We start from the raw sequence: 22,827 nt of genomic DNA on the forward strand, positions 1-22,827 counted from the left end.
ATTAGCAATACATATCTAGCAAATATACAGCCCCGCTAGGACCGGATGCAGATCTTGGATCCATCCTTCAGACGGCTCATGTCGTCGCCGCTGCCTGAGCTGCTCGCTGTGGTGGCAGGCGTGTCGACGGCACCGGGCCCTGCAACAGGGGCCTTTCTGTTGTGGGTCATGTGGGACTGGACCAAGTGGCCGGCCGCAAGGGCAGAACACAACGAAAGCTCGGCTGCCAGCACGGCAGACGCAACGATCTTGGCTAGCTGTCTCGCATTGGCTCCTGGCTCTGTTGGATGCGGACCCTTCACTCCCAGCAGCTCAAGCATGGCTCCTTGAGGCTCCAGTACGGTACCTCCGCCAATGGTTCCCACCTCGATGGACGGCATCGAGACGGAGATTTGTAGGTCACCATTAGGCAGCTTGTTCATCAGCGTGATACAGTTGGAGCTCTCGACGTTTTGCGCAGGATCCTGTCCCGTTGCAAGGTAAACGGCAGTCACCAGGTTGGCAGCGTGGGCATTGAATCCACCAACTGACCCAGCCATGGCAGACCCAATGAGGTTCTTCGACACGTTCAGCTCCACCAGTGCATCCACATCCGACTTGAGCACCTTGCGAACCGTCTCTGCAGGAACGATGGCAGCAGCAACAACGCTCTTACCACGACCTTCAATCCAGTTGATGGCAGCAGCTTTCTTATCAGTACAGTAGTTTCCGGACAACGAGATGATCTCCATGTCTTCGAATCCACACTCGTTAATCATGTAATTCAACGCATACTCGACTCCCTTAGAAATCATGTTCATTCCCATAGCGTCGCCGGTGGTGGTCTTGAATCTGATGAACAACAGTGTTCCGGCCATGGCAGTTTGAAGATGCTGCAGTCTGGCAAACCTGGAGGTGGAGTTGAACGCACTCTTCATCACTTTCTGTCCCTCCTCCGAATCAAGCCACATCTTGGCAGCCCCACTGCGGGCTAGTGTAGGGAAGGAGATACATGGTCCTCTGGTCATTCCGTCATTGGTCAAGACCGTCTGGACACCGCCTCCAGCATTAATGGCCTTGCAACCTCTCATGGTAGACGCGACCAAGCAACCCTCCGTGGTGGCCATTGGAATGTGGTAGGGAACACCATCAATTATCATGGGACCGGCAACACCAACAGGTATTGGCATGAATCCTATCACGTTCTCACAGCACGCACCAAAAACTCTGTCATAGTCGTAGTGTTTCCATGGGAGTCTTCCCGTGTTCAAAACAGGAGCATCAGCTAGCTTGGCAATGGCTTTCCGACGAACAACAACAGCTCGAGTCTTATCCTCCAGCTGTTTTTCCAAAGCATACAAGGGAAGCTTGCCTGAAGTGACCAGCTCTGCAACCTCTTCGTTCGAACACTCTTTCACGTTTCCTTCTTTCATGATGCCCAACAGTTCCTCGAGTGGACGTTTTGGCGTCAGAGCTTTAAATTCCAACGAATCGGTATCGCTGCCAGAATGCTCGTCGGTCAATCCCTCGTCAATGATCTGAGCCTCTTTCACATCGTCAGAACTTGAGTTGCTGGATCTTGAAATAACAACCGAAGAAGATGGCTTAGGAATGACTTTGCGTTGTTCTACAGCCCTTTGCTTCTTCTTTTCCTTCTTCTTGATTGCACGTGTCTCATCTATATGAGCATTTGTGGCATTCAAAAGGTAAATATTGATTGCAACGCTGATTCCAGCAAGAACAAACAGGAATTTTCCAACAAGTGGATCCGAAATGGCTTTGGAAAGTCTTTCAAAGAGATGCAAGGTAAGATCTTCTGTCTTGGTGAACCAGTCAACTCTGCTGTACACTCTTGTTGGCATGACTGTTATTAGCGTTCCGTGTCTTCCAACCGGAACGTTCATGGCAACCGATTTCGACAGAGATGGCGAAAAATTGGAGAACAAGTTGACAGGTTGGTAGTCGGCAGAATCATCGTAGAGCCAGGAGGTTCCCAATGCGAACAGATGCAACGAAATGAAGCCCACAATCATGGCCACTTTAAAGCTGACAATGTTGCTGTCATGACGGAACAAGTCAGTCGGAAGTTCTGCAGAGGCAGCAACGCTCTCTGCAACAGTCTCGTTGATGCCGTCTTCCTCCAAAAACTGCTTGAGCTCAATTTCCTTGTGAACCTTGTTGATCTGAGCCTTCAATGACAAGATAGAAGAGTAGAATGTGAATGTGAAAAACAAGTCCACGGCAAGAATCAGAGCAGCCATGATACAGAAATTCATCAAGCCAGTAAGGTTGGGAGCCAAGATTGAGCACAGCAAAAAGCAAAGAATAATGATGGATTGGTCCTTGATTAGTGGGATCGCAGTTGTGGATTTCACCACGCTTGCTATGGTTTTTGGAATGTCGGTGTTTGACTCGGATCTCAGAGCTTTCAGCACTGGTTTTGTGAATGCAATCTTGTGCTTGAATCCAATGGTTGCAACCAAGAAAGGAAGACCCTCGCTCAATGAGATGAGGGGCACTTTCAGGTTGAACAAGAAAATACCAATAGCAAGTGCAAACAGAAAAGCAATACCCGAAGAAAGCAGAGAGCCAAACCCGAGCCAGAAGTTAGAGCCGAGCTTCTTCATCTCGAAGAACAGCTGGACAAAAGTGAACCACATTGCTCCGTACGCAACGGTGACCAAAATGATGTCAAATGGCTCTGCACCTTTGATCAAGCTCTCAACTTTGGTGAACAGAGACTTGAGATATTCATAATATTTTCCAATACGATGGATGCTCCTCACTTTGAACTGGACGCCATCTTTGTTCGTCATTGTCTCGAATTTGTCGTATAGAGACTCTGTGGAAGCAAAGTCTGAGAGCAGGATTTTTTCATTTTCCTCCATTCCTAAGAGCAGGTTATCGTGCACTGGGAGATCGGCGCCTCCGACTCTTTTGAACTTGAATGGCGTAAGAGAGTAGTGGTCTGCAGATTCATAGGCTGATGGATTATCGACTTGCGACCACTTGGTGTAATCTGAGGAGCCTGAAGGATGATAAAATAGCACAGGCTGAGAGGAAGCAATGCTCAGCGAGGACGCGTAGTGATCCAAAATGGATAGATATGTGATAGAGGCTACCAGAGCGGTTCCTATAATCACGTGGATAGGTCTTTTGGCACAGGTGTGCGCCAGAAACGCGCTAACATTCGCTAAAACTGATGACATGTAGGGAGACGCAGATTAAACTTGCTTATAATTGAGTTGTGGTGATGGTTTTGCCTGACTAATGCTGATACGAGCCGAGTTATCTGACGAATCAATAAGTGTACGTGTGCAAACAGTCAAATCGAATATAGTGGTCAAGTTATATATTACTTGATGGGAACGAGCCAGTGGGAAAAACGAAAAATTGTCTTGTGTAAGGTGAGAATCTTAAGTGAGAGAGTGTGCAAACTGGCGCAGGTGTCCGTTCTAATACTGGTTCTATCTGAGGCGAGTGATTAGAGAATATAGGAAGACTGAAAGTTATTAGATTAAATAAACCAAAAAGGTGAACCCATCAGATTTTTTCACTAAACGAAATCCCCTTTTGTGTTCTACGCGAGCGCTAGCGAAATCATGCTCTTTTTTAAATTTTTTTTTTCCGTGATCACGTGATATTATCATGTGACCAGTGAAGAGTCCAAATCTTGGTGGAAATTGTAAACGTCGAAATTATTATTTCTTTCGAATTACAAGAAAATGCCTAAAGACGTGAAAAGACCTGAGCTCGCCAAGCCGTAAGTATTCGCACTATTCGTGCTAACGTCAGTTATGTGCATGTGCCGGTGAAACCGCGCAATTCCGCCACTAGCTTTGCTGCTCAGAACTTGCCAATGGTGGCCATGTTCATGAGAAATAAACCTTTGGCCTGGTCGTGTCTTTTGCTCGCTGTGCAGAGCTACCTGAATGAGCCATTAATCAAATCTCCCGACGACGATGCCCAGCCAGCGATTTTCAAGATACTGTTTGCAGTTATTGGTGTGCTGACCAGTTATATGGACCTAGTTTTCCCAAATACCAATCCGCAGGCTCGGCTCCAAAAACCCGCACCTACGGACGCTTAGCCGTAAGCGGGCAAGTTATAAGTAATGCTAATCTTTACGTGTTATGCGTCAGGCAGACTCTGGTGTGGCTGTCCCGTTCTTATCCCCCAACTCCTTATCTTTTTTCTTGAGAGGCAAAACTTTGGGCTTTCTCTTTAGTTTGGTTATTAGGTTGTGGTCGAATTTGGAGTGGCACGTAGGGCATTTTTCATCCTCTGGAATGACACTCAGAATGCAGAGACACACGGAGCAAACGTAGCCCACGTCGATAACTTTGTTGGTTATAAAACACGAGGCGCGGAAATCTATCGACTCGTCTGTTGGTAGAACAATGATCGGCCGCAACATCGGATCAATAAACAATGCTGTCGTGAGATATTGTATAAGGCCTTCTGGCTGTGTAATATAAATGTAGACTCCGTTGGTGGCATCGGCTGCTTGTTGGAGGAAAGTCGAGCTAGGTCCTAGTTTGCAAACGTCCACCGAAATTTTCATTTTTTGGGACGCAAATATGGTATTCATAACCGAGACGTACGGCAGTGTGCTGTCGTCACTGATGCTCACCACCAAGAGCCGCGATTTCAATGCGTTCAGCTCGTCAGATTGCTGTATTTTATTGATGTGACAAAGGGCCATCGACATGGCTCCTGCGAGCGTTCCTTTGATATGCTGTTTTCCTTGCTCTCTCCCGATAAGCTGCAAAAGCGTGTCTGGCTGCTCATTCAGCAGATGTTCAATAGTGTCCACAATTGAGCCGTCTATAAATCGAAATTGCCTGTACATTCCAGGAGTATGCAAAAATCTGGTAGATTTCGAAGACTCTGTACGCGGGTATATGAGTTGAGCCCCATGTGAATAACTATTTGCGATATACAGTGCAACGTGGTTCGAGCTGTTGAGGGAAAGATGCGAATTGAGCATAACTATGATGGAGGAAACCACTTGCTTTAGGGAGACTGAGTGTTCTTTTTCAAGTTTGCGCCATTCCAGCGGGTTGATGTCGACCACCACCGCCAGCAGCGACGGCGTCTCGTCCACCAATTTGTGCGCCGGATTTGTTTGCGACTCCGTGAATGCCCTATCTGCAATAGCGTCCATTTTGATGGGGCCAAAGGCTAGTCAAATTTATTTTTTATTTTTGTGATTTTTTAACGATATTTTCTAATAAATTTGACACTCTTCCCCAAAAAGATAACTTTGTTTCGTACCCTTGTTCTTCTCACTATGACCGGTTGAGGAAGTTTGCGGATCTTAGAGACAAAACACGAGTGGTATGTCAAGCTCTCGCAAAGCCATTGGGCCAAATACGAGTTGGAAATTCTGCCGCTTTACAAACTTTGTGCAAAAGATACAACCCGTGTCAGGGCTGATCATCATTCGATCTCTGAGAAACCATAAATATGGTCACATTTTTACCTTGCCTATGTCTTCCTGACTGACATGGGACGTGCTGATTTTAAAAGCTTCGGCTCCAACCTGGATTCTACATTGCATCCGCGCGTGAAAATTGATACTCATCGCTCGGCTTCAGTTATGTCTCCGGGAATATTTCAAGCAAAGCAATTTATCCTCGCGATGAGAACAATTGCTGGTTCTCCTATTGGTAGGTACTTTGACGCGGCCCATTCTGTGGAGGGGATATATAGAACTTTAAAGGGTTCAAACACTATCTTCTAACGTACCTTCCCCTACATGGACAGGGAGAGTGCATCCCTCCTATAGAAGGTAAAAGCATATTCCCCTTCAGATAGGGAGAAATATATAATGCGTTCCCTCTAAAGAAGCGGAAAAATCACCCCCCTTTCGAATAGAGAGAAGGCAAGTAATATGCTTTTCCTATGGTCACGGGAGCTGCATCAGTTCCTACTTTCAAAATTATGATTCTTGTCTTTCTAGTACAGCGCGGTAGTGGAACCTAGTATCAACCTACCTATGGCATCATACTTTCCCGCGCCTACCCCGGTGATGAGAGTTCGTGGAATAACTGGAATATAACTGCAATCCTTGAAAACTGGAATCGTGCTCTTTAAAGTCGAAATTCGTGACTTGGTAGCAGATTGACAATATGATAGATAAATGTAGCAATGTTGTAAAAGTGTAATAGCTCGATGAAAGCATGATCTAGTAGGGTAAATTGCTGAGCAATGAGTGGTAAAGTGCACTATCTTATGGACACGGCGAACGCTCCGGTGAAGGGGACTCCAGCAGATCGCACCGAGGCTTTACTGCCGATTTTAATCAGTTTAGCTGTCGACATCGTCAGCCAACTGCAAAGCAATTCTTCAGGGGTTTCGGTACTTGCTGACCTTAATTCAAGCTCTGAGGCTGTCCTTCGTGCCATTTCGTGCAAAGCGTCGCTCGCTAATCAAACCCGCGCCAGCATCTGCACAAAATCGACGGTTCCTAGCCCTTTCAGCACCCCTGGAAGCGCTTGTAGAACCTATTGCGTTTCTTGCAAGCCGATGGACGCCCCACAGTCCAACGTCCACGTGAAGATACTGCAGATATTAGACCGCTTCCATCCGTCTTGCAAAATTCGGTTAATCAGCGCATTGGGCCAAACGTATCTTCCTTCGGACTCCAATGAGAGGAAAACAGAGTCCTCCCATACATGTGGCTTGAAAGTATCGTCCGTGATGAACAGAGAGCTTCCTAAGGGGAATACCTGGTTTACCAATACTGGGCACTCTGGTGCCATGAGTTATTTCCTGGGTCGCCAGCCCCGTACATCCTATCTGTGGGGCGTAATCGGGGTGCAAGATCAGAGATTAGGTAATCGATAACAAATTTTCAAACTGTTTGTTGATAGCATGAGTGGGGCCTCTTCAGGGCCGTCTCAGTCTCCGAAAAGCATGAAACAGCAGCGGTTCTGTGTTTCTCCGCGGCAGACACGCAGTCCTGGCGGCGAAGGCGCCGCGCGGGAGATCAGTTTCGGCCGCAGCCCTGGCGACTCCGAGGGGTCTTCGGACGAGGATATATTCAATGTGCGGAAAAAAGCCAAGACAGAGCGCAAGACGACGCCTAAACCCACCAAGGAAACAACTTCGATCACCTCTCTGTTGTCTACGGCTGTGCAGGCGCGGTCGAAGGACAAGTTGAGCAAGGATCTGGGATTCGATCTGGATTCTGCTCTAAAGGTGACATCGATCAGCAGAAAGCACGAGAAGGTGATGCAGCTAAGACGCGAGGAGGACGAAATAGACCGCATGGTGGAGATGAGCGAGGCAGAGTTGCAGCAGCAGCAGCAGGCTGTCCAGAAATTGGACAGCCAGATCCGTGCGCGGGTGGACCCCTCGCAAAAGGGTTATATCGAGCAGCTGCGAGAACGGATGCTGAGCGGCGACACGGCCGTCAAAGACGTGTGTTTTCTGGATAAACCAGGGTTATACGGCAAGACGTCTACGACAAGGCTCGAGCTGATGCCAGAGACCCTGCTCGGAGATGGTGGCTGGTACTTGGACCGGAAAAAACTGGGATTACAGGAGATCGCCGACTTCATGCAGCTCTCGGCGACCAGCGTGTGGCGAATGCTGCAGACAGACCTCAGCAACGAGCTTGCGGTTGACCAGGGCCTTGTTCGCGACTTTATGCTGGCCGACGGGATGGTGGGCCACAAGGCCCAGTTTGAGATCGAGTCGAAAAAAAGTTTCCCCCACGTAACGACACAGGTGCTAAAGTTGCAGTTTCTGCTGTCGCTGGTGCGCTCGTCCAAGACGAAAACGGCAGGTCTGCCCGAGCTGCGCGCGTTCGTCACCATCGTCGTGCGTCTGCTCGTCGACTCGCGCGTCAACGAGCCCAACGTCGACGACTACATCTGCTTGGGCCAGGGCAGCGTGCATGCCATCCAGCTGCTCAACGAGATGCTCGTGAGTCTAGGGCAGTGGTATTTCGAGCTTTTCCAGCGGCCGTTCTCCGAGCTTGCTCGCGAATGGATCCAGCTGGTGTGCGAAATCGTCGACAGTGAGATTGGCGAGCACATGACGCTCGTCCACCGTCTCATTTGCAATCTGCAGCAGCTCATGGTGCCGATTCTGCGCTACCTCAAACTCTGGCTGATACTCAAGTTTCTGATCGGAAAAAACGCAAACGACGAGTCCAAGCTCGACCCAGCCGGACTGCAGGACCTGTCGCGGCAGCTGCTGACGTACGCGTTTGAGAAAGAGGACCTGGTCGCTGCAGTGTACCACTTTACGCGCATTTTCAGCCAGTGCTCGCTGAAATTGGCCGCCGACACCCGCGCCTGCCCGACGTTGCAGGATACGCTTGCCCGTCTCAAGCTGTACCAGATGGCGGTGTTCATGACGCTGGGGTCGCTGAAAACCTCGCTGCTCAACAAAAAGCTCGGCTTCTCGCTCAACGAGTCCACATACTACTCGGCCGACTACCACGAGCGGCTGCAGCTGGACCTGTCCGGGGTGCCCGAAAACGAGTATCTATTACACCACCTCAAGTTCTATATCAACATGGTCAAGAACAGGTACCTCCGCAACTACAGCGGCGCAATCCTGCCGACGGTGACGGAGTGCGTTGCCGTTCTGACCAACGTGCTGGCGCGGATCGAGCGCGAGCTCACGATGCCCGAGATCTTCACGGACTGACAAGCTCGGGACACACTTTTTCGAGCTCCAAAATGTCCCGAATGACAATAATGCCCTCGCGCTCGTCCTGCGAGCCGGCAGCCAGCTCCTGCATGTCCTCGTCGCGCTCGACAAACTGGATCACCTTGCCCCAGCCGTATTTTTTCGCGGCCACCACGTTCAGACCCGAGTCGTCGACGAAGTAAGCGTTCCTAGGGTCAGTCACGCCGGCCTGGCGCAACGCCTGGTCGAAGCTCTCCTTCATGGGCTTGCACGTGAGCGGGAACTGGCCGTAGTCGCAGAATGTAATGCCATCAAACAGATCCCCTATGCCCAGTAGTCTCACGACGCGCAGCCCGTGGTTCTTGTATGCGTTCGTGTACAGCCACAGCCGGTCGACCTTGCCCGCCCGCCTGATCCGCAGCAGCATCTCGCGCAACTTTGGATTCGGCCGCAAGATCTTGTCCAGCGGAAGAGCGTCGTCGACCACCTTGTTGTACTCCAGAGCGTCGATCTTGTGCAGCCGCACCAGCCCCTCGATCGCCAGCCCATACTCCTTGTAGTACTTCATGTGCAGCGCGTGCGCGTCCTCGTCGTTCAGATGCAAATGCTCCTTGAAAAACCGATGGATATACACCTGCATCAGATCGTGGATCTTGGTGGAGCGCTTGTACAGACAGTTGTCGATATCAAAGAAAAACACCCGTTTGTTGTCCGGCGGAACCGGGCCGACGCCATAGCGCAGACTCACCTCGGGCAGGTTCCTTGCCAGCCGGTCGGTCTCGAGCTGATCCTCGTCCAAGTTCGCCTGCGACTGCGAGTTGCGGCTCAGGATCTCGGCCTCGGCCTGCGACAGCGCCGTTCCGCCGCCGCCCACGCTCTTCTCCAGCCTGCGCACCTCGTCCAGTCCGTTCATTCGAGCGGCCATCTTTTATCACTTAGTTTTCTTTGTCCCGGACCCGGAGAAACAACAATAATGGCAACGTGCACCCGTACACCGCCTTGGCACCGCCCGCGCGCGTGCGGCTATTTTTCGCAGCGGCTGTGCAGCCTGGTTATGAACGTAAACAATCATCAAACCGCCGTATGCTGCTGCCCTTGTAAGCCACAAATATCTGTCCTGCAAAAAATATATATTGCCTCCATGAAGTTCCACACACACACGCTGGCGTTTGCGCTCCAGCTTGTCTCGCTCGCGTTTCTGATCCTGGTCCTTGTGTCGGTGCCCGTCTCCGCCAAGCTCGCCGTGTCGCGCACGGGGGACTACGCCTTTGGCTCGTTTGGGTACTGCGACACAAGCTCCAACAAGTGCGAGTACTCCTTTGCCGACGGCAAGTATGTGGGGCTCGGGTCGGGCTGGAAGATGAGCAGCGAGTCGCGGAAAACGCTGTGCAAGCTCATTCTGGCCACGCCAGCCGCCGTGGGTCTGACCCTGGTGAGCAGCGTCCTTGTTTTCTGGGGCCACTTCCGCTGGGCGGGGCGTTCTGCCGTTTTCTGGGCTTTTTGCACGCTGCTGGCCGTTCTGTCGTTTGCAGGAGCCACTCTTGTTTGTGTTTCTGTGGTGCTGTTGTTTTTCCCCCATCTCACGTGGACGGGCTGGCTGCTTGTTCCCGCGGCCGCCCTCAACTTGGTGAGCCTCGTGCTGATCGTCGTCGCGCTCAAGGTCGGTCCGCAGAGCTACGTGGACGACGACGACGACGATAAGCTGAGCATGTTTGGCGAAAAGGCCGTCGGCGACTCCACCGCGTCGTTCCTGCGAAAACCGTACACCGGCGGGTTCACGGGGCCTACAGGGTTCCCCACACGGTCGTCGCTGGACGAGGAGCCGGAGAAGCTGCAGGACTTCACTGTCACGCAGCACGAGACGGGCTCGCGAGAGTTTGGCAGCAGCGTGTTCAACGACAAGCCGGCCGAGACGCCTGTTTCTGCAACCGTGATCAACTCCAGCACGCCCGAGCTCAAGTTGCCCGACATCTCGAACCCGTACCTCTCGAGCTCGGACAACACCCACTCGCGCTCCGGGCTGAGCAACCGTCTGGACGGGGCAGACAAGGATACGTCGTCGCCTGTTGCGTCGAGCCTCTATTCGCGCGACGAGCGGCTCAAGCTGTCGAACGATAACCTGCCCGACAACCATTCGGGCGAGTCGAGCACCGCGTCAGACTTCACGAGTGTCTCGCAACGAGAAATCAACCCCAAATATTATAAAGGAGCGCCCCAAAGAGCAAAGCTGCCCGGCCAGTACATGCCGGCTCCCAACGCGCCTCCGCTGCCGTACAGCGGACAATACTATCCGCAGCAGGCGCCACCCGTGCTGATGCCACCTCCGCAGCACCAGCCGTACTATGCTCCGTCGTACAACCCGCCAAAGCCCAAGACCAGAGCGGATATCCTCTTCAACAACAACCCCGACTTTGCCATTGGGGGCGGCGGACCGCGGCGCATGGCGTACAAGAAGTTCGGCGGAGGCCCACTGCAAGGCATGCACCCCGGCATGGTTGGACGGGACGCCATTCCGCAGCACATGGCGTCGGGCAGCTACAAAAACAGGCCGCGGCCCAACTTTCCGGCGGCCTCGTTATCCAAAGACAGTCCCTACGGAAGACTGTAGTGTACATTAGAATCTGGAAATCGGTCGATAGAGCGTGCTTGGATTATCTGATTATTTATTGCTTCTCCATTTCTGAAATATATCCGTTGCAGACTATCCGCTTTCTGCAAGCAGGGAGTCGTAATCATCGTTGGGCGTGTTTGGCGTAGCCGGCTGGTCTGCCGGCTGGTCTGGCTGTGCAGGCTTGGGCTCGTAGTAGTGGTCCACATTTTTCGGCTTCACTATGAGGATCATGAGGAACAGTAGAATTAGCAGCACAAGAAAGAACACCAGCTTGCACTTTGCGGTGGCCTTTTGGTATTTTTCCGCTTTTTTCATCTGTTTGTCTGCTCCTTTCACATCGACAACCGTCTTGCTCAAGTTGTAGTCAATTCTGTCCAGCACGGTTCCCTGGTCTACCACCATGTTTTCGAGCTCTTTGAAAATCGTGGATATCTCTATCACGCCCTGCGCAATCTTGTAGATCTCCTCTTCCCGCTGGTGGAGATACTCGTCGCTGATGGTTTCCTGCTGCGACATGAGTTGCTGCGACGACTCCTGCAGCGCCTGGCGCGAGTACGACTCGATGTTCTCGCTGGACTCTGTCTGGACAAACTTGTCGCCGCCCTTGGTGTCTATCAAAGGCACCTCGAACTCGTCTTCCTTGAGGTAGCGGATATAGCTGTTCTGGAGACTGCGGAACTGCGTCGACAGATCCTGCGTGCGGATGGCCAGGCTCTTCTTGAGGTTGTCCACCATTTCTGTCTCGGCCGCCTTGTGGAATTGCAACCGCGAGTCGTCGAGCGTTTTGATTTCGGAGTACATGAGCTGGAAGCTCTTTGTTATTTTGAAGGACAGCTCTTTGATTTTGGCGTCGTCCTCGGTGGTGTCGCTGAACCCGGGGAGCAGGTTCTTCTTATACAGCTTGCCCAATTCTGTGATTTTCGTCTGTATGTCGGCCAGCATGAGCTCTGAGTTGCGCTGCAGCTCGACAATGCTGGGGGGCAACTCCACCATCTCTGTTTCGCCGGTGTCCGAGTACGGCTGGATGAGGCCCTCCTCTTCGTCCTTGAGCCCGTCAAAGCGGTCGGTCTTGCCAGAGAACACGCCGTGGTGGTGTGGGAACGTTCGGCGGTACGAGATGTACAAGTTTGTGCGGTCTCTAAACATGGGAGAGTTGAATGATTATTTATTTAATTTTATTAAATTTATTTAATTAAATATATTATTTTTCAATTGGTAGCTGCGCGAACTGAATTACGTGCTGGTGTAAAACGGCCCGGGGGCCATCAAAATGTACCGCTCCATCGCCTCGCGGAACCGATTTTTATACTGTTTCGGCGTGATCACCGTCGGTTCCTTGCCGACGCCGGTGCCCCCTACCAGGCCCTTCTCCTTGACCCAGCTCTCCAGCTTTTTGTCCCAGGTGAACGTGCGGATGCAGTCGATAATCCCCACCACTAGCTCCTTATTTTCCGAGTCAATGCCCACCACCAGCGAGTAGTCCATCACGTTCATCTTGGCCAGAAACAGCGTGTCGTTCCACAACGACGCGCGCAGCAGCCGTTTCGCGTTCTCGCGCACAAACAGCGGCGACTCGTAAATGTACTCCACCATGTTCTCGTCCAGCAGCACCTCGTTCTCCTTGCCCGTCTGCTCGACGTGTCTGTTGCGCATCGAGCCCTTCAGGTCGAAGATCCGCGTCATCTTGCGGTTGTAAAATAAATTCTCCATAATCAGCACGTTCATCGTGTACGAGCGCGCGCCCGGCATGTTCGTTTTGACCTGGATCTGGTAGAAACCAAATATCTTGACCAGCACCGTGGGCAGGCTGTGGAACAGCGCCTGGGAAAAGTATTCAAAGTAGCTCGGCGCAAACTGCACAAACGCCTCCAGCTCCGACCGGCTCAGCTCTTTGATGATAAAACGGTCGTCCAGCGTCTTGAGAAACGCCGACCCAGACTTGCCTCCCGTCGAATCCCACTTCACGCACCGCGACAGGCTCTCGACGAACTTCGTGCTCACGCCGCACTGTCTGCGGAACGCGTCGAACTGCTCTGCAAAAAAGATTTTGCACGAAATCGTCGAATACCCTTCCTCAAACTGGTACTTTAGATGGAAACCCTTTTTGAGCATGATTTTCTCGAGATCGGGCGAGCACGCCGCGCCGTCGTCCGTGTGGCTGTTGGCCGCGCTCTGTTTCGTCTCCGGGTCCGACCGCACCGACGCAGACTCGCCGTCGTCGGTCTCGTCCTGCTGCTGCTGTTTCTCCTGATAGTACAGCTTCGACCCGTAATCTGCGGTGTTCAGACAGAACGCGATGATGGAGCTCGGCTCGTCCTCGCGCACAATCACGTCCGAGTCGACAAATATGTGCTCTGTCGGGCCCAGCGGGTACGACAGCGGCTCCCACAGCGTCGCCGACCGGTCGGCCCAGAAGTGCGTCAGCGACTTGAGCAGCGACGATTTTTCCGGCTGCGTCTGCGGCTGCGGCTGCGGCTGCGCCGGCTGCTGTTTCGGCTCCTCGCGCCGGTCCGACTCGGCACGCTCCTCCTCCACCGCGTCCTTCACGTTCTTATACACCTCGACCGTCGGGCGCGACGCCACCAGTTTGTGCCGGTAGCTGTTCTCCTGCAATTTGCGTTTCTCCTCTTCGCGCTGCCGGAAAAACTCCTGCGCGTCGAAATACTCCGCCAGCTTCTTGACCTTGCCCTCGCTGTTCAGCTCCGTCAGCCGCGGCAGCACGCGGTCGCCGGTCTCCAATATATGGTTCTGCAACTCGCTGCTGCCCTGCTGCAACTCCTGGATTTTTTCCAGCACGAGGTTGCCGCGCCGCCGCGACCCTGCTCCTTCCTCCTCCTTTTCCTCCTTCTCCTCCTCCTTCTCCTTCTCTGCCAACTCGCCCGGCTTGTCGTTGCCCGCCTTGAACAGCCGGTCCAGCTGGAACGCCGTGATTTTCTTGATCTCCTTCTCTGTGGGCAGGAAATCCTTATCGAACTCCTGGAACTCGAAATTCCACTCGTTCGACAGCTCCTGCACCTCGCGGATCACTCCCGTCAGCCGCAAATGGCCCGACACCGGCGTCGTGCGGTAGATGTCCTCGGCCAGCTGCAGCATCGCCGTCTGCTGCTGGTCGACGCGCGTCTTCAGCTCCTGCACCCGCTGCTGCGCAGCCTCGATGCGGTCCTCCGTCATGCTGTCCAGCTTCAACCGGTTCAGCCGGCTCCGCACGCTCTCGAAGAAAACCGTCGTCCGCTTCACCACCTGCCTGTACGTCTGCACCTTGATCTGCAGGTCGTACTCGGGCTTCCAGAAAAGCTGGAACTTGGGCGGCACCAGCTCCAGAATTTCCACCTCGGAAAATTCGACGCGCACAGCCAGGTTCTGGAAACTGAAGTAGTGGATCTGGTCGCGGTAGAAATCGTGCGCGCACGCCGCGCCCTTCACCTTCATCCCGCGACACCAGAACGACAGCTCCAGATACTTGCCGAACGAGTACTTCCACGCGTTGTCGCTCAGCGGAAGCACCGGCGTCGTGTTCTGGCAGCTCTTGCACAGACTCCACGCCATGATCATGTTCTCGCGGCCCTGCAACGGCTTCGGATTCGTCTCCACCACCACGTCCACCTTGCCGCCGCCGTGCACGTACGACCGGAAGTGCTCCTTCAGCGTCAGCCCGCACCCTTCCGTGCACAGCTGGCCCGCGTTCACACAGAGGTGCTCGATGTACTGGCCCAGACAGAAGTCGTTGTCCCAGTAGTAGTCGGTGACCTGGATTTCCGGGCCCACGCACGGCGTTGCGTTTTTCGTCGACACCATGCTGTACAGCGTGACGATGTTCTGGTGGTAGCTCGGGTCGAAAAACACGAACCGGCGCGGGTGCCAGAACTGCTCCCATTGCTTTTCCGCGAGCGACATCTCGTACCGGGTGTGCCTGTCGACGTAGTCCTCGTGCTGCTCGACGAGCTTCGCCAGGTCCGCGTCGCGCTGCGGCAGCTCGTCCGGGTCGACGCGCACGTTCCACTGCACCAGCAGCTCGTCCACGGCGTCGCCGGTACCGGCGCTGCCCCGCGCCAGCTCCGCAAACCGCCGCAGCAGCTCCGCGTTCCTGTCCAGCCGCGCCTGGTACAGCGCCAGCCGCTCGAGCACAAACGGCCGCTCAAACCGCACCCACGGCGACGACGACAGGATCCGCACGTCGAACGCGCGCTCCACGTCCTGGTAGCGGCCCAGACTCATGCTGTGCAGCGGCTCCACGGCCGGGTGGAAGTCGTAGTCGCCTGCCTGCAGACACTGGTCGCGCATCAGTCCGGACTCCAGCTTGACGTTGAAAAACACGTACGCCATCAGCGTCGCGCACTCCTTCACCCTGGCCAGCTCCTCTCTGCTGCCGCCGCGCAGCACGACCGTGAACCCGGCCTCCGGGTTGCACCCCGTCAGAAAAACGTACGTCCGGCGCACCGAATCGTGCACGTACGAGCGCACCTCGAACTTGCCGCAGCGGCCCAGCGCCGGGCTCGTGGCCAGCTTGTCGATCGAGTTGACCACGTCGGCCTTGGTTGTGCGCGCGATTTTCCTGAGCAGCTGCGGCTTGAGGTTGAACAGCACGGTGATTCCCGCGTCCGCGAGCAGTTTCAGCGCGTACCCGTTCACAGTGCTCTCGGCAAGCACCACGCTGGGTTTCAGCGCGACGATTCGCGCCACCAGCTTCTCCAGATACTGGTCCTGCTGCGCAATGAGCGGCTCGAGGCTCGAAAACCGCGTGTCTGCCTCCTGCTCGTACTCGATCTGGAACGTCACCAGCATGATGCGCGGGCTCAGAATGCAGTCGGCCATCGTCTTGAGCGGCAGACACTTGGAAAACACGATCCCGTCCAGCACGGCCGAGTCCTCGATCGAGGAGCCGGGAATCCGCTTCAGCTTGAGATAGTTCGAGATGTCGAAGCTCTCGCCGTTCGCCAGCTCCACGGGCACGCTGGACACCCGTTTGAGACACTTGATCAGCGTTCGTGCCCAAACGTCGATGTGCTCCACCTCGCGGTCGGTCAGCAGCTGGGTGAGCAGCTGACGGGCGTGGTTCTCGCCTGCGCGCAGGAAATCGTCCATGAACTCAAACTCCTCGAACCCGAACCCGAACCCGCCAGAAACAGCACGCGCGAAAGGCGCGCCCGAGCTCGCGTCGCTGGCAACGCGCGTCCCGCTGCGACTCATGCGCCGGTGCTTGAGCCGGTGGAAGTTGGCCGGCCGCCGCGCCCTGTTGGAGCGGAACACCTTGCGCCCCGTCACGCTGCCCGCGTCCTCGAGCTTGAACATGCTGGCGTTCGGACTATGGTACGTCCAGTTGAACTCGTGGTTGTTGAGCGGGTTCGAGTGCACGGACGTGAACGCCAGCAGTCCCGGCTCGTCCTCGTCGTCAGACAGCTCCGACGGCGAGCTCAGCAGCGTGTGCGAGGCCGAGAGCGCGTACTCCTCGTCGGGGCGCGCGTCTGCGGACGGCTGGTGGTTGCCCGGCAGGATCGCGGTGCCGAAGTTGAAGATCGAGGACGCGGCGTCCGCGGCCGCGGTCGCCGCCGCCGACGTGAAGTTGAGCGGCGTCAGCGTCTTCTTGTCCTGCTCCGCGCGCGCGCCCGTGTCTCCGTTGCCCGCGTGGAACGGCCGGCTCGCCAGCAGTGTGTTGCCCCGGCTGCGACGACTCACCGAGTTCGAGCGCGGGATGTCGATCTCGATCGCCTCGCCCTTGCGCGTCGTCGGGATCGCCATCATCGGCGGCGGCGTCGGCGCCGACCGCGGCACAAACTGCTCGTCCGTCGTCGCAGCCAGCGAAAGCGTGTCGCGGCTCTCAGAGTCCACGCGCACCGGCGAAAGCGTCTCCGAAACCTGCGTCGAGCTCGTCGACTCGTCGCCAACCGACTCGTCCTCGCTCGAGGCGTACTCCTCGTACCGGTCGGCAAGTTTCAGGCACAACAGACACACCCGCATCTTGCCCGGATGGTTGAACTTGTCGCCGTCAATGAACGTGGTGCAGTTGCTGCAGAAGATCTTGCCGCAGATCCGACAGTGGTGTCTGCGGCGGAACGTGGTGAACGTGCGGTCGCACGACCGGCACTTTGTTGCCGACGAGTCGTCTAGCCAGTAGTCGCGCCCCAGGCCCTGCGGTTCTGTCTTGTGCTTGTTGCGCAGCGTGCTCATCAGGTTCAGCGTCAGGTCGTTGTAGCTGTCGTTCGCGACGGCCCGGTGCACGCTCGCGCGCGACGGCAGCACGTGGTCGCTCAGCTGCGTGGTCGAGTGCGCCGACCCTGAAAGGCCCAGCTTGAATGACATAGGTGCGAGGGTGAATATTTGGTATTTAATAAATCAGAGATTATTTGTTTCTACACTTTCTGCTATTTAATTTTGCCTCGTCTGCATTTTCAGCTGCTTCCGCTGCCTGACCATGCTGAGGTCGGCCTACTCCTCGCTCTTTCCCTTCCTGTCTTTCTTCTCCTTCTTCTCCTTCTTCTCCTTTCTCTCCTTCTTCTCCCTCTTCTCTTTCTTCTCCAGTTTGCGCTTCTTCCGCTTCTCCTCGCTGTTCCCGTCGCTCACCACTGTCTCGTCCCCCACGGTCTCGTCTCCCACGGTCTCGTCGTCAAACACGATTTTTTTCGGCTTCTCCGCAGCGTCCTCGAAAACAGTCTTCTTCGGCCCCTTCTCGCTCTTCTCCTTGGCCTGGCCCTCCAGCAGCAGCGGCGGCAGACCCCTCAGCTCCCTCTGCAGCCGCTTCAGCTGGCTCAGAGTGGTCGAATCGGGCCCGTGGTAGCTCTTGTCCATGGCGGTGGCCTCGAGACGGTCGCACTCGCTTATGAACTGGTCCAGCATCTGCTGGGTCTCGTCTGATGACAAGGCGACGGCCGCGTGAACGCTGGCAACAACGGGCGAGTTCACAGCCGACGCCGTGACTCTCTTGCGAAACGACATGGAATAAATATTTTTTTTTATTTTCTCTATTTTTTTTATTTTTCGTTTTTCCTCGACATGAACTTTGGTCTCTGGTGCCAGTCTATCAGACAATTTTCCATCGTGGCGACTCGGCCTGTGCGGCCGGCCTCGCTCGCGCTGACGTCCGCCGCGCTTGGCCAGCCTGCCGGCGCCTCGTCCCTGCTCGGCTTCCTCCAAAGAAGATGGGCCACTAGAGGTGGTTTCAGAGGAGGTAACCTCGGTAACACATACCAGCCTAACACGCTGAAGAGAAAAAGACGGCTGGGATTTCTTGCCAGGGCGTGCTCTCGCACGGGCCGCAAGATCCTCAAGAGAAGAAAGGAGAAAGGAAGATGGTTCTTGACCCACTAGTTTATTTCTCCAGATAGTACACTCCATAGCCGTCTCCAACCCCCGGTACACGATACACGCGGAACCGATCCACAGCGTGGACCAGGAACTCGCTCAGCAGACTGCTTTCGCGCAGCTGCACCGCGACCAGAATGCCTGTTTGCGGGCCCGCCAGCGTCTTGGCCGCGCGCACCAGATGCGGTATCAAGTACGGATTGTATATAGTGTCGCAGGTAATGATGAAGTCCGGATATCCCTGAACGAGTTCCAGAACCGCCTCCGGCGACGAGGCCTCCCAGTCGAACGTCACGGCGTCGATTCGCGGCACGTTGTGTCGTCTGGACGTATTTTCGGTAGCAACAGTAGACGACTCGAAAACGCCGCCGTTGTGCCTTAGGTTGTTCTTGAGCAGCTTCATCACACCCTGCTGGTCCGTGCACACGTAATGACGGCATTTGCGGCCCACCGAGCACGCCAGCAGCCCCGACACGCCGGACCCCAGCTCCACCACGCTAGAACTCCTGATCGCGTCGAAGACGGCGTTCTTCGGCCGCAGAAGCCACTCGGCCACCACTTGTGACGTCGACCACGTCAAAAAGCCCGTCGTGCCATCACTGTTGCTGCTGTTGAAGGCAGAAACAGACTGTTGCACCACATACTCGTCATCCCCGACAGCGACCCGTACCTCGTCCGTCCGCGACAAATACCCCAGCCCGGCGCTCTCGGGCGGCGCGTGTTCAACGTACATCTCAAACACGTGGTCCTCGACGTGCTCACGGCCGACAGGCTCGAAAAGACGGGTGTCCAACGGCATGTGTCTGGGATGATCTAGGTGCGGCTGTGCAAATAAATTTATTTATTTTTCATATGCTCTATGCCTATTTTTTGTCGCCAGCGTCCTCCAAAGACAGGCTCTGCAGCATCTGCTTGGCCTTTATAAATGTCCCCGTGGCGTTGTTTGTGTCGATGTTCAGGTTCGTGAGGCTCTTCGGGCGCGCTATGCCGAACGAGGGGTTGAGGATCCGGTTGGGGCTGGAGACGTACTCCGGAGCCTCGTGGTCCACCAGCCGGTCGTCCAGCAGCTCTCCGTCCAGCTCTTCGTCAACCTCGTCCTCATCTACGTCGTCCTCATCAGCCTCATCTACCTCACCCTCATCCTCCTCGTCCTCCTCGTCGTAGTCGTCGTCCAGATCCTCGTCCTCGTACACGTAGTCCGGGTCCAGGTTCTCGTTCTCGTCGTCCTCATCAAACGAGTACTCTGCTTCGCGCTCTGTTTCAGGCTCCGATTCAGGCTCCGTGCTCCTGGAAACAGGCGACCGAGAGAAAAACCCGCCCAGACGCTGCGAGCTTGCTCCCGCGCTCGTGAGCTCGTCCCTGCTCTTTGGCTGCTCCGTCTCGCTCCCGCTCTCGTCGTCAGAAAGATCGTCCAGATTCGGAACCGGGCTGCGCCAGAAATTCACGTCGCTGAACTGGTGGATGGTGTCCTGGATGCCTAGGGCGCCCTCGCGCGTCCGCGAGATGTTCACCGGCGGGAAGAACTGGTCCACCAGCTCTCCGATCGACACATACGAGGACTTGTACCCGGCCATCTCGAGCAGCTCCATGTGCACCTCGCCGTCGGGATTTATGGTGAAGATCCGCGACGAGGGAATGCCGACGTTTCTATAGGACAGGGCGTCGGTGATTCTGTTTCCAAAGCCAGCGTAAAACGGAGTGTACGAGTTGTCGCTTGCGGCCTGTCTGGACGACGACAGGTCGAGTTCCGGAGTCTCTGCGTTATGGGGCAGTTTCTTGTCGTAAAGCGCCTTGATGTCGTTCAGACAGGCCATCTTGAACACCTCTGGTTTCTTCAACACAATCTCGCGCTTCAGCGCAGCAATAGTGCGGTCAGGCGAGAGTATCACCGGCCCCACAGGCAGTTTGATGCCGTCCTGCACAATTCCATTCAGGTACGACCGTGTGGAGTCGGCCAGACCAACAGAACGAGCCGTCAAATACATGATGTTGTATCCGTTGAACTGGATGTCCGCAAATAGCTTGGCGACACCAACATGCGTCCAGTCTCTGCCCAGCATGGTCAGGACGTGACCCAGGGCGTCCGACTTGGTTATGGTGCCGTCAATGTCCGAGATCACGATCGGAACGTTGTGCTTCCACAGAAACAGCTTCGCAGACACCATGGCCCTGCCCTTGTTGACGCTGAACTGCAGGTCGTTCTCGCCCGGCTTGAGCGACAGACACTTGAGCTGCTCGGATGTGAGCCGCAGCGTCTTGAAATGGTTGTCCTGCTGTGTCTTGACGGTGTCTGTGTCGATGTCTGAAATTATGGAAGACGCAGTGGAGGCCGGCGATTGCGGCTCTGTGTGTGTCTCAAGCGATGCGGACTCGTCGTCTGCCAGGTCGTCGGAGCTCAGGATCCGGATGTTGCCGTGCAGGTCCTTGTCGACGAGCGCGTTGATGTCGACGTCGTCGCCAAACTCGTCGATCAGCAGCTGTCGGATCACCGCGTCGGAGTCGTGGATGTTCTGGTCGTTGCTCTTGTATCCCTGCATGTCCAGCATGATGTCGCCGTTGGCCTCCACCTTGGACGGGATGTTCTTCTTTGTCAGCTTGCTGGAGATCTTCTTTGCGCGGTCGAACGACGATGCAGTGCCCGCTTTCCGGATATTGGAGGGCGAGTGCTCGAGCAGCGCAGAGTCCGACTGCGTGGACGGCAACGACGCGCTGAAGCTGTCGTTGGCACCCTCGCCGATGTCCAGGTACTCCGGCTCCTCGGCCGGATACGCAATGGCCTGGTCGCTGGACTTGGGACTGCTGCCTGGCGAGCTGACCGGGCTGAGCACGGGCGACGTCTGCAGGTCTGGCGGGATGTATCCGTCTGTTTCGAACACGAAAAACGCCTCGCCGCCGTCGCCCAGCTTCATAGGCAGGTCCGTGATCTCGCCGTTCACAATGAAATCCACCTTCTTCTGCGAGGGTCTCAGGAGCTGGAACTTGCCAAACCGAACGTGGAACGGCGAGCACGCGAGCTCTCCGTCCGGCTGCTCCACAACAATCACGTCAATTGCTCCCGACAGCGTGGCCGGGTTGATCGAGCTCCATGTCTTGGAGACAGAACCGATGGCTCTTCCAACGTACTGCATAGGGGAAAAAAGAGATGGGAATAATGTTTTATTTTTGGGTCGTGCAAATAAATAATGCAACGGAAAATAAACGTGGAAGCCAAGAGCAGCAAGCCAGTCTGCCAGGGCGGCAACAGCTACATAACCGTTAACTTATAATTCTCATACATTAGTTACACTCCTCGATGCCCGCAATCTTGACCTGCTCGATCGAGCCGTCGGTCTCGAGACTGTTGCAGTAGCTATTTATCAGCCCGCTCGTCACCAGGTTGTCGTACTTGGACGGCTGGATAGGCAGTCTGAAGTGTCTGTGCCAGTCGTTCTCTGTCTCTGTGAGTTTCGCGTTCGGGTCTTTCTTGAGTTTCTCCTCGTTCTGCTGTCTGATCTGCTGTTTCCATTGGTTGATCTTCACAAGCTCTCTGGACAAGTTGCGTTGGTAGTAGTTGAGGTTCCCCAGCGTGTGGTTGAAAACGTCGACCGTCTCGGCCAGGTTGTCCACGGTCAGGTTCATCGACGCCAATGTCGCGCCCGTCAGCTCCAGACACGAGTCCTCCTCAAATCCGGGGCTCAGCTCCTGCAGCTTCAAGTTCGACAGGTGGCTGTTCCTGATCTTCAGAGGCACCTCCTCAAAAATGTTTCGGTAGGTGAGTCTGTTCTCGTACAGGTTTTTCGACACAAATCTCTCGTCCGACTTCCATGCTCTGACAAACGACTCGCTCAGCTTGAACGCTCTCAAGCTCAGCAGACCGTCCATCGACTTGAGAGTGTCGAAAACCAGCACCACCACCGGCGTCGAGTCTCTGTTTTCTGTGAGGTTCTGGTTTTGCTGGCTGATTATCGCTTCAATGAGCGACTGGCTCACGAACCGGCCGCCGTTCGTCGTCAAAAACCACCCTAAATGTTTCACGCCCACCTTGGTGTCTCTGAGCTTCGCAAGCAGGTCGTTCTGGTACTTGACGTTGGACGCCCTGAAACTGAAAATCTCGTCGTTGGCGTAGGACGGAGGGAACTGGAACGCATGGGAAACCTTTATTGACGTGTGTCTTTTGTCCTCGGCAGGCTCGCTGGCAACATCCAATCCGAACAGTGGACCCGCCTCCGTTGCTGGGTATGTGTCTTCGCCGACCTTGCTGATTTTCAGAGCCACGCTGGCGCTGATCTCCACGCTGATAGTCATGGTGTACT

General features: G+C 55.0%; 12 protein-coding genes across 12 annotated transcripts; 4 read left to right on the top strand and 8 right to left on the bottom strand.

Moving 5' to 3' along the window:
• Positions 1-35: 35 nt before the first annotated feature.
• KL928_001379 (uncharacterized protein) lies at positions 36-3,188 on the bottom strand (the record flags this gene model as incomplete). The annotated part of the gene is made up of 1 exon (XM_043201737.1): positions 36-3,188. The coding sequence occupies one exon, from the start codon at positions 3,186-3,188 to the stop codon at positions 36-38; it is 3,153 nt and encodes a 1,050-aa protein (XP_043061838.1).
• A 516-nt stretch (positions 3,189-3,704) lies between these two features.
• On the top strand, positions 3,705-4,069 carry KL928_001380 (uncharacterized protein; the record flags this gene model as incomplete). The annotated part of the gene is made up of 2 exons (XM_043201739.1): positions 3,705-3,742; positions 3,817-4,069. The coding sequence occupies 2 exons, from the start codon at positions 3,705-3,707 to the stop codon at positions 4,067-4,069; spliced, it is 291 nt and encodes a 96-aa protein (XP_043061839.1).
• Positions 4,070-4,117: 48 nt separating this feature from the next.
• Positions 4,118-5,146, bottom strand: KL928_001381 (uncharacterized protein; the record flags this gene model as incomplete). The annotated part of the gene is made up of 1 exon (XM_043201740.1): positions 4,118-5,146. One exon carries the CDS (start codon positions 5,144-5,146, stop codon positions 4,118-4,120), a length of 1,029 nt encoding a protein of 342 aa, XP_043061840.1.
• A 1,046-nt stretch (positions 5,147-6,192) lies between these two features.
• On the top strand, positions 6,193-6,831 carry KL928_001382 (uncharacterized protein; the record flags this gene model as incomplete). Its single annotated transcript, XM_043201741.1, has 1 exon — positions 6,193-6,831. The coding sequence occupies one exon, from the start codon at positions 6,193-6,195 to the stop codon at positions 6,829-6,831; it is 639 nt and encodes a 212-aa protein (XP_043061841.1).
• A 27-nt stretch (positions 6,832-6,858) lies between these two features.
• Positions 6,859-8,646, top strand: KL928_001383 (uncharacterized protein; the record flags this gene model as incomplete). The annotated part of the gene is made up of 1 exon (XM_043201742.1): positions 6,859-8,646. The coding sequence occupies one exon, from the start codon at positions 6,859-6,861 to the stop codon at positions 8,644-8,646; it is 1,788 nt and encodes a 595-aa protein (XP_043061842.1).
• Positions 8,647-8,939: 293 nt separating this feature from the next.
• On the bottom strand, positions 8,940-9,541 carry KL928_001384 (uncharacterized protein; the record flags this gene model as incomplete). The annotated part of the gene is made up of 2 exons (XM_043201743.1): positions 8,940-9,292; positions 9,373-9,541. The coding sequence occupies 2 exons, from the start codon at positions 9,539-9,541 to the stop codon at positions 8,940-8,942; spliced, it is 522 nt and encodes a 173-aa protein (XP_043061843.1).
• Positions 9,542-9,682: 141 nt separating this feature from the next.
• Positions 9,683-11,236, top strand: KL928_001385 (uncharacterized protein; the record flags this gene model as incomplete). The annotated part of the gene is made up of 2 exons (XM_043201744.1): positions 9,683-9,709; positions 9,866-11,236. The coding sequence occupies 2 exons, from the start codon at positions 9,683-9,685 to the stop codon at positions 11,234-11,236; spliced, it is 1,398 nt and encodes a 465-aa protein (XP_043061844.1).
• Positions 11,237-11,329: 93 nt separating this feature from the next.
• On the bottom strand, positions 11,330-12,385 carry KL928_001386 (uncharacterized protein; the record flags this gene model as incomplete). Its single annotated transcript, XM_043201745.1, has 1 exon — positions 11,330-12,385. One exon carries the CDS (start codon positions 12,383-12,385, stop codon positions 11,330-11,332), a length of 1,056 nt encoding a protein of 351 aa, XP_043061845.1.
• Positions 12,386-12,472: 87 nt separating this feature from the next.
• On the bottom strand, positions 12,473-17,536 carry KL928_001387 (uncharacterized protein; the record flags this gene model as incomplete). The annotated part of the gene is made up of 1 exon (XM_043201746.1): positions 12,473-17,536. The coding sequence occupies one exon, from the start codon at positions 17,534-17,536 to the stop codon at positions 12,473-12,475; it is 5,064 nt and encodes a 1,687-aa protein (XP_043061846.1).
• Positions 17,537-17,662: 126 nt separating this feature from the next.
• On the bottom strand, positions 17,663-19,334 carry KL928_001388 (uncharacterized protein; the record flags this gene model as incomplete). The annotated part of the gene is made up of 2 exons (XM_043201747.1): positions 17,663-18,433; positions 18,669-19,334. 2 exons carry the CDS (start codon positions 19,332-19,334, stop codon positions 17,663-17,665), a joined length of 1,437 nt encoding a protein of 478 aa, XP_043061847.1.
• Positions 19,335-19,398: 64 nt separating this feature from the next.
• Positions 19,399-21,663, bottom strand: KL928_001389 (uncharacterized protein; the record flags this gene model as incomplete). The annotated part of the gene is made up of 1 exon (XM_043201748.1): positions 19,399-21,663. One exon carries the CDS (start codon positions 21,661-21,663, stop codon positions 19,399-19,401), a length of 2,265 nt encoding a protein of 754 aa, XP_043061848.1.
• A 148-nt stretch (positions 21,664-21,811) lies between these two features.
• KL928_001390 (uncharacterized protein) lies at positions 21,812-22,819 on the bottom strand (the record flags this gene model as incomplete). The annotated part of the gene is made up of 1 exon (XM_043201750.1): positions 21,812-22,819. The coding sequence occupies one exon, from the start codon at positions 22,817-22,819 to the stop codon at positions 21,812-21,814; it is 1,008 nt and encodes a 335-aa protein (XP_043061849.1).
• Positions 22,820-22,827: the final 8 nt, after the last annotated feature.

The sequence above is a fragment of the Ogataea angusta genome (genome assembly GCF_019207475.1).
Source record: "Ogataea angusta isolate 61-244 chromosome Unknown 61-244_NODE_2_length_1002155_cov_89.706849, whole genome shotgun sequence".
Classification (NCBI taxonomy): domain Eukaryota; kingdom Fungi; phylum Ascomycota; class Pichiomycetes; order Pichiales; family Pichiaceae; genus Ogataea; species Ogataea angusta.